At 39.4% G+C, this 9,349-nt stretch overlaps 1 protein-coding gene across 3 annotated transcripts; it reads left to right on the forward strand.

Annotated features, from left to right (window-relative positions):
- The first annotated feature begins 255 nt into the window (after nucleotides 1-255).
- LOC147622987 (uncharacterized) lies at nucleotides 256-3,014 on the forward strand. 3 transcript variants are annotated; one of them, XM_086821792.1, is made up of 10 exons: nucleotides 256-375; nucleotides 1,058-1,138; nucleotides 1,295-1,345; nucleotides 1,474-1,515; nucleotides 1,651-1,719; nucleotides 1,799-1,861; nucleotides 2,149-2,214; nucleotides 2,325-2,405; nucleotides 2,512-2,565; nucleotides 2,683-3,014. In XM_086821792.1, the coding sequence occupies exons 2-10, from the start codon at nucleotides 1,082-1,084 to the stop codon at nucleotides 2,953-2,955; spliced, it is 756 nt and encodes a 251-aa protein (XP_086677918.1). In that variant the 5' UTR covers nucleotides 256-375; nucleotides 1,058-1,081; the 3' UTR covers nucleotides 2,956-3,014. The 3 variants fall into 3 exon arrangements, with proteins under 3 accessions (XP_086677918.1, XP_086677917.1, XP_086677919.1); XM_086821791.1 differs by lacking the exon at nucleotides 256-375 and adding an exon at nucleotides 382-952; XM_086821793.1 differs by lacking the exons at nucleotides 256-375; nucleotides 1,058-1,138 and adding an exon at nucleotides 382-952 and having other exon boundaries at nucleotides 1,295-1,515.
- Nucleotides 3,015-9,349: the final 6,335 nt, after the last annotated feature.

A 9,349-nucleotide genomic window follows, 5' to 3' on the forward strand; every position in this document is an offset into this window, starting at 1 on the left:
AATGATAAATGGAAAGTTATCAAAACAAGGAGCATGATAATAGAGGGAGAAGCAAAGGTAGTTCCAATCATATGGCAATCGTAGCTCAGTTTCTCATCAATGGTACTTTTGGAACTTAAGCAACTCTATGAACCATTGGTATGTTTTAATGTACAATGAGTATTTTTTATCTTATGTCATTTTATTCCTTATAGTTTTCTATTGATGTGCTTGCATGTAATATGTTCTCCTTGCATTGAATTTATGTAGGTTGGACAACTACGAATGTGGACATGCAAGCAATGCTAAAGAAAATGATGTGTGAAGACAAAAATTTCTTGGGTCTCATGAGCACAATCATAAAGGATATTCAAAGTTCTTCAACCTCAAAGGAAGGTACACACGTTTTAACGATCTTAAATGTTGTAATCTTTTATATATAAAGATATACTAGTGTGTTTGTAATTGGTTTATGCATGTTATGCAAATTGTTTTCTATGTCACATGGTTATGCAGGCAATGGAGAGATTAAAGATAAGGAACCTACTTTTTCACACGCTCTTGGCCAACAAGTCTTAGCAGGTGTTAGTCCTACACCTACTAAGATGTTAGTCCTACACCTACATATGATGAGGTGTTTCGAGCACCTAGATTGGTGAGTAGAGACCAAAACAAGCTCTATGGAAAAGAATTATTAGAGAAATGCTTCAAGGATCAACATGCCATTTTGCTTGGCAACTACCGCCTTGTACGAAGGTGGTTTAATGGAGTTGAGACTCCTAAAGATCTTCGCAATAACAAAGAGGCACAAGAAAAGATCAAGAGAATTATCTGTGAGCATCATCATGAGATTGCAACTCTAAAGTTCATTGGAGCTGAATATGTTTGGTTGGAGGAAGATATCTATAGATGGTGGGTCTCAGGTAGACAAGCAAATAGAAAGTACAATAAGAAGAAGAGTATCAAGGATAATGTAAGTGTTAATGTTTATGCTTATGAATGTTCTTTTAGAAACTAATAATTGGATTGATAATTTTAAAACTAATCTAATGCATTTGACATTTTGTGTTTGTATTAGAAGGATACATTAAAAGCACAAGAGATGACTCAATCCATAGATGAAGCAAGTAATGACATGGATGCTAGCTCATCACTTCATGTAAGTATATTTTATAGCTTTTTTAACCATAAATTATATGCTTCAACTCTATGTGTGTGTGTGTGTGTGTGTGTGTGTGTATATATATATTATATATATGATTTAAGAAGCTTAATACATAGTTCATCACTTTTTTTATTTGGTCTAAATTCATAGGTCTTGGAGCTTGCATTGACTCCTCAAGGAAATATTAATTCTAATGAAGAGGTAAAAGAACTAAACTTGATATTTTCTTTTCCTATGTAAGCAGCTTTTTTACATGGGTATGTTTATATTATATATTTATGTGGTTCTAGTTTTAACTTTATGTTATTTTACATGTCATGGTCTTAAAGCCAACACTCAATCTTCAAGCATATAATCATTCTTATGAAGAGGTAAGATCTAGAAAGATGTATCATAAGGAGAATGTATAATGGTTTTTTCTTTGAATCATGCATAGTAACTTATGCAATGTTACATGTTTTGAACGTTTTGTTTAAAAGATTTTGTTACTAATGTGAACTTTATAGACAAACTTTGAGATTCAAGCTAGCTCTCCTTACATTGATGCGATAAAAAATGATCAACCTATAGAGAATGTAAGTGTATTATATAATTGATTTTATTCTAAGGAAGATTTCTTTTGGTTTTGTATTAAACGTATGCTCTTCTATATAGATGGATAACTTTATATTCGGGACAAAGAGGTTTGAAGGGTTGCAAGATTATATATCCGATGAGGTGTATTCTCTTAATCCACATAAAGATTTGATTTTAAGACTACTATTTTTTGAATTCTATGTGATTTTGATAACATCTTATAAACTAGGATTCTTATTATACAACAATGGAGGAGAATAATTATTCCTTTACTGAGCTACTACATCATGACACATCAAAAAGAGTGAGAGCCATAAGAAATCAAGAAGCGAGAGTATATGACAAGTGAAGACAAGGTTTGGTTGAGTTTTTCTTTGTATATGTGATAAGTTGTCAATATTTCTTCTAATATTTTGTTGAACTTGTAGGATCCAATGTTGAATTTGGCTAAGTATACGAATGAGGTTTCAAGAAAAAGTCAAAGAAAGAGAAAGGTAATGAAAAACTTACAAAAGTTTTCCACTATCTCTTTGTACTCCTATTTTTTTTGCTTTCTCTTTTTACTTTTGTGATTATTAATGCTAGTTTTTGGCTTGTTCCAAAGATAAGTGAGAAGATGAAAACTCACTTGGAAGAAAGAAGTCACCAAAAGGGTGAAAATATTATACCAACAACCATTTTAAATGTATTGTTAGATAGATGTATAATGTTATGATTCTCCTATTTTTAACGTAATGGATTTGATTATTTTATTTTTAACATGATGGGTTTGATTTTGTTATTTCAAATAGGATTTAGAACACATTGGAAAATCAAATGTAGAGGCATCGTGTGAACCTTTACAAGTAAGTGATATTATATTAGAGAAATTTATCATTGATAAGTTTATTATTTTGGTTCTTTTTATTTAGGTAAATTGAATATGCTTTAAAATTTTATATTTTTTATTATCATGAATGTAGGTGAGCCACATTTCAGAGGAGGATATGGAGACAATCTTATTAAAGTACATGAGAGTGCATACAATCCAAGACATGTACTTTTCTCTCAAGAGTACATATGTCAATCTAAAGAAGGAGAATATCAGTTTCAAAAACTACTCAAAGGATAAGAAAAGGCATGGGAGTGACATTATGATTCGTGACATTGTGCATTGGCTTATTGCCAATAAGAAAGTCAAATTCAATGCACAATCCACACCTATTAGTTTAGAAGATGTAGACATAATTCCATGACATTTAGATAATCTTGAAGTACTATTTATTTTGAACATGATGTACGTTGACTACTTTTGGCCCTCTTTTTAAATATGCAAGACTTTTTTGCTTAATCTTTGATAAATAAAGAGATTTATATTTTATAATGCTTTATAGAACTACTTAATCTATTATGTTGTAATAAGTAGTATATTAGCACGATTCATAGAACTATCTAGAGGATAAGCTGCTACTAAGCATTCTCTATATAGAGATACAATGGATTCACTATATAATTTCCTAGATACAAATAAGGATATCTAGGAAAAGTGCAAACTAGGGAAAATGTAACAGTTTCCTAGATAGGCTACCTAGAAAATACAATGCATGGATTTCTCTACATAGATAAATTTACATATATAGGAAAATTTTTCCTATGTAAGCAAATTTTTCTATATAGAGAAAATCTTCCTACATAGGAGATTTTTTCCTTTGTAGGAAAATTTGTTATATAGGAAATTTTTACTATATAGATAAATTTTCCTATATAAAAAAATCCATGCATTGTATTTCCTAGTTAGCTATCTAGGAAAGTGTTTCATTTTCTCTAGTTTGCACTTTTCCTAGATATGCTCATTTATATCTAGGAAATTATATAGTGAATGGTTTTTTTTTACTATATAGAGAATGAACAAAAGTGCCTTGTGGCCCGCAATGGGGGCTCTGCCTGCTCCACCTAGTGCCGCATACCTCCACCAACAGCCTCACCTCTGCCTACCTACTGGACCTACTACGAGGGCAACGAGGGCTTGTTGAGGGAAGCAAATCGATGAATAGGCTAGGGCTTGCCATCATGGAGGAGTGAGAGAGATCAGTGGTCGAGGGTGCCGAGCGAATGTTGTTGAGGTGTTGAGGGGGTTGCAAACTAGGCAGGAGGAGGAGCTTAGAGAGGGCAATGTTCCTTCTAAGGTTTTATTAATTAATGCCACGGTTAGTGGCATTAATTAATATGCACCCCAAACGTTTTTTTAGGGAGTCATTAAATTTTTTTCCACTCTTGCCACGTGTATTGTGCTAGACCTTTGAAGGCACCGATATTTTTTTTCATTTCAACGATGACACGTGTTTTGTTTACCACTTGCATGTAAGATCTTGGCTTTCCATTTCCTATGGCGTCTTTCTTTTCGCTCGTCCGCAGCTATCCATTGCATGTAACATCATTTTTTCCTCTTTCCCCTGCCAGCTATCCGTTGCCTATGGTGTTCTCCTCTCCGCTCGTCTGCAGCATCTGTCTGTTGCCTATGGTGTCTTCTACCGTCAATTTGTATGTCAATGTGCAAGTACCGTTCATTTCTTCTTTCATATGTAGCTGTCCATTGGTTGTGGGCTCTTCCGGTGTCTGGAGTGGTCGTCGCGCTCCTATGACAATTTGCAACTCTCGTGCATCGTGCATGTGGGCTCCTCCAACCTTCATTTCTATTCCAAGTTGTATGTTCATGTCGTCGTCTCAGTGGTATATTTCTCTCTGTCCCATACTCATAACGTGTTGTTTTTTGTATGTCTTTGTTTGATTGGTTGTTGTGCACGTTTGCTATGCTGTAGAAATTTATTAGTCTTCATTTGCTCATTGTCAGGTGATCTCGTCTTATTTGGGTTCTGTAAGCTTCGTTTCCTTGGCAGGTTTTGTCTTTCTCCCATACTGATCATGAAACCGGCCTCTGGTAGAAACCAGAGTGCGGTGGACTAGCAGTCACCCTTCCACTTGTAGTCTAGATATGAAAACAAAATAGATTGGAGCTAGAGTGCCCAAATCTGAAAACAAAGCGACACCTGTTGGCCCCAAAGCTTGGCGCCCCTTACGGTATTTCTTTATTCAATTTCAAAAGTATGAAAGACTGAGTACACCAAAATCAGCCAAGAGAGTACACCTGTATGTCCAATCTGACAGCCCACAATACCTCAGCACAGAGGATTCACACACACAGATCTGTGTCTCAAAACAACACACTGTGCCTCCCTCTGATCAGCCAAGACCAGTAAGCAGGGCAGCCATGAGCATACATCTGGCATATCTCAAGCACATGATTCAACATCTTGAGCAGCTCATACATACATTCACTGTTCAACCTCTGTCTCCACCCTTTTCAATCTGCCATACCCCTCCTCTCACAAGGGGCCAGATAGCTCAAATCTACAACAGACATAAAGCAATAGAAAGAGAGATAGATGAACAGATGCAGAGCTTACCAAAATCAGCTCGTGGATCTGAATTGGAGGAAGTAACGGAACCAATCTGTACTTGCAGACACTTGCTTCAGCAATCCTGCTTCACACGTGTGAGTGTACTTGTCTGTACCTTCCTCTCTGCATCCACTTCAATGCTGTACTTGCAGCCCTTTGATGCTGCAGGTACAGACAAGTACACTCACACGTGTGAGTGTACTTGTCTGTACCTTCCTCTCTGCATCCACTTCAATGCTGCACCGACTGTACCAAGAAAACTCCGCCTGTTCCAAGGAGAGCGCCGCCTGCTGTGCAGCTGTACGGCTCTGTCTGTAGTACCAAAAAGTATGCCGCCTCTGCAGCTGTAATGATGCGCCTGCTCTTGCTGTACTTGACTGTACCTGCTATACGGCCACCTATCTCAGCAGTCGTACAGGTGATTGTACCTGCTGTACGGCTTCTGTCAGAGTGTTTCTGTCTTGTCCATACAGCTGTACCTATAACAAAACCTACAGCAGCAGTTCTGTACCTGTGCGCAGCCTGTACCAGCAGATGGACCGCAGCAACACCTGTGCGCAGCCTGTACCAGAGAGTGTACCTGCAGCAGCAGCCTGTCCGTACAGAGCTGTACAGACAGAGCTGTACGGCTGGTTTGCACAGAAAAACAGCAGCTAGAATTCTGCAGCCGACTAGTTCTCTTCTTGCTTTTCCACACTTCCCAACAGCACGTATGCTCCACGTTTTTTCCCAAAAAGAAGAGAGAGAGAGTAGAGAGAGAGGCATGCACTCCAAAAGTGGAGTTGCCCCCTCCCCATAATAATCCTAGGGCCCCAACTTTAATAAATATTAAAGTTCCCTAGGGGCCACTAAGGCCTAGGGGCAACCTTCATTAAACATTAAAATATTAATGTTCTAGTTCCCCCCTTCACACCTAGGGCTGTCCACACATCATTATCTCTGTCCAGGCACCCCACATGTGAATCATTAGATATTTTGACTCAGCAACGACCATGCCCACACTTGTGCTGTTCCATTTTCACAGGGCCATGACATACCCCCCTCTTGAAAAATGGCAAGCGTCCTCGATTGCATTCTGGTGATACAGCAAAATATCCAAAGTGAAATATACAATATGGCAAGATCAGCGTCCCAATCTCTCTAAGCCATGCACATGTAACATCATTCACTGCAAACCAATGGCATAGTAATAGTCCAAATTGTATACCACTGTGAACCATACATATCCACAAAATCCCATAAGACTAGTACATAGAAGTCCCATAAACAGATGTACTATCAGATCAGTACCTTTGGGTGAGAGAAAAACTGCACCAACAAGTGACCTCTAGATGTCATCTGAGCCTGTCTGTATCAAGGGAGCGGAGGTGCTACCCCCCTCTTGAGCATTAGGTAATGCTCCAGACCCATGCTCTGTTGAACCTGAATGAGCCACAACAAGAGTCGGCTCTAACTCAAAGGCATCGAGATAAAGCTGCAAAACCTGAGGTGAATCTGTTAAGTCACCTTCGCATCCATCAGTGAATAGTTCTTGAACTTCACAAGATAGCGACGGGAAACTTTACCTTGTACCTTCCTTTTTTTATGTGCCAGTATCTGCTCTGGAATCAGAACCTCATCAAGTTCCTCAACTTCTGGCTGAGCCTCATTTGATACATCCTCAGGCACATCCCCACGGAAAGGTCTAAGGAGACTCACGTGAAAAGCATTGTGAATCTTCCAGTGATCTGGTAGCTTCAAGCGATAGGCTACCTCACCAATCTTTTCCAATACCTAAAAAGGCCCATAATAACGCATGCTCAACTCAACTTAGGGAATAAGCGCTCTTTACCCTTCATCTTCTTGAGTCTAGCCTTTTCAAAGCGCAAAAGAACCCAATCACCCAATGCAAACTCTAAAGCACATCTGTGACGGTCTGCGGCTTTCTTTTGCTTCTGTTGAGTTTTCTGGAGTGCCAACTTAACTCTTCGATAAGCCTCATCCATACTCTCCACATACTGATCAGCCTCAAAGATCTTATCCTTTGTATGCAAAATGGTTGGTACCTTCTTCCCTCCTTCCACAATCTCAAAAGGCGCCTTGCCTGTCGAGGTATGTACAGTGTTGTTATATGCAAACTCCACCAAAGGAAGATACTTTTCCCATTGTTGCTTGTGCTCTGACACATAACACTTAAGAAGATCCAACACTGTAGAGTTAGCCTCTTCCGACTAACCATCTGTTTGTGGATGAAATGACGATGAAAACTTGAGAGTTGTACCCATGTTGTCAAACAATCCTCTCCAGAATAAACTCATCATCCGTGGATCACGGTCACTAATGATAGACGTAGGCAAGCCATGATACTTGAAGATGTTCGCCATGAACAACTTCACCATATGATCCACTTTGATCGTCTTACGCACGGGAATGAAATGAGCCTGCTTATTACTGAACCTGTATATGATAGTCCAAATGCCATCATTACCCATTTGTGTCCGTGGAAGATCAAATATAAAATCCATGGCAATGCTCTCCCAAGGTCTATCTGGAATAGGTAAAGGCTATAATAACCCTGGTGTCTTCTGACGGTCAAATTTTACCTTCTGACATATGATACATTGCCTCACAAAGGCATCAACATCTCTTCTCAAGGTTGGCCAATAAAAGAAAGTCTCCACTGCTTTTACCATGGCGTCAATACCTCTATGACCTGCATACGGTGGAGCATGACTTTCAATCATAACCTTGAGTCGCAATGGCCTGGTAACACACAGTCTGCCATGCATCAATAAAAATCCATCTCTGAGAGTGTAGTGCTCATGCCGCTGACCCTCAGACATCTGATCATACAACTTTTCAAAGTCCTCATCATGGGCATACTGCTCTTTCATTTCATCAAGCTATGATGATAAGCAAGTGAAGCTGCAGAGACCTGTGGCTTGCGTGACGAAGCATCTGCCACTACATTCTTTTTGCCTTCCACATGCACAATCTAGAAGTGAAACATAGACAAAAAGTTTGCCCAACGCATATGCTTCTCTAAAAGCTTAGTCAGCATGAGGAAATAACGCAAGGTCTGATGATCTGTCTGCACAGTGAAATCAGCCCCAAGCAAGTAGTGTTTCCATGTAGAAAGAGCGTGAATTACAGCCAACATCTCTTTCTCATAAACCTGTAAATGCTTCTCGGCATCTTGCAATATTCTACTCTCATAGGCTATCACATGTCCCTCTTGCATGAGAACTGCACCAATGCTACTTTCGCATGCATCACACTGGACAACAAAAGCCTTTAGGAGGTCCGATAACACCAATACTGGATCCGAAGTAAGCTTTTCTTTGAGCTTTTTGAATGCTGTAATTTTCCGATCAGCCCATCTAAACGGAGTTGCCTTCTTTGTCAAGGCATGAAGAGGCAAAGCAATTTCAGCAAAGTACCGTATGTAGCGCCTGTAATAGGAACACCATCCTAGAAAGCTGTGTACATCATGCACGGTCCTCAAATCTGGCCAATTAAGAATTTTTGCCACCTTTGCTGGATCCATACGGACTCCATGCTTAGACACAATATGCCCCAAGAAATGTATCTCTTGCAAAAAGAACTCACTCTTTTTGCCATTAACAACCAGCCTATGGTTCCTGAGTTCTGCAAACACAATGGCCAAATGCCTTCTATGCTCTTCCTCAATTTGTGAATGCACAATCATATCATCAAAGAATGTGCCCACAAACTCTCTATGAGGCCTGAAAATCCTGTCCATCATTCTGTTAAATGTGGCAGGTGCAGTTGTGAAACCAAAGGGCATAACCAAAAACTCATACAACCCAAACGTGGTTCGGAATGCTATCTTATGCACATCCTCGGGTCTAATTCGTATCTGCGGATACCCACTTTTCAAGTCAATATGACTAAAGACTGTGGAGCCCTGTAAGCGGTCCAAAATGTCATCGGTATGGGGAACCGATTCTTGATGGTGTTCTTGTTCAGCGCCCTGTAGTCAATACACATGCGCCAAGAACCATCCTTCTTTTGCACTAAGAGTACAGGTGAGCAAAAGGGTGATGAGCTAGGCTGTATCAACCCTTTATTCAAAAGCTCCTGCACACCTGATTCATAATCTCTTCCTGTTGGGCTGCACTAACACGGTACGACGGTCTATTTGGTGGAGTACTACCAGGAATCAGATCAATGGCATGATCTTCTGGCCTCT

This window comes from Cibotium barometz, chromosome 27, assembly GCF_041138505.1.
Source record: "Cibotium barometz isolate CiBa-2024 chromosome 27, ASM4113850v1, whole genome shotgun sequence".
In the NCBI taxonomy this organism is placed as follows: Eukaryota; Viridiplantae; Streptophyta; class Polypodiopsida; order Cyatheales; family Cibotiaceae; genus Cibotium; species Cibotium barometz.

Bases quoted from the DNA above. Each gene is read 5' to 3' on its own strand.
- LOC147622987 (XM_086821792.1), top strand. From the start codon at position 1,082: ATGACTCAATCCATAGATGAAGCAAGTAATGACATGGATGCTAGCTCA. The intron at 1,720-1,798 runs GTAAGTGTATTA...TCTTCTATATAG, and splicing joins ATGATCAACCTATAGAGAAT to ATGGATAACTTTATATTCGG. The intron at 1,862-2,148 runs GTGTATTCTCTT...TTGAACTTGTAG, and splicing joins AAGATTATATATCCGATGAG to GATCCAATGTTGAATTTGGC.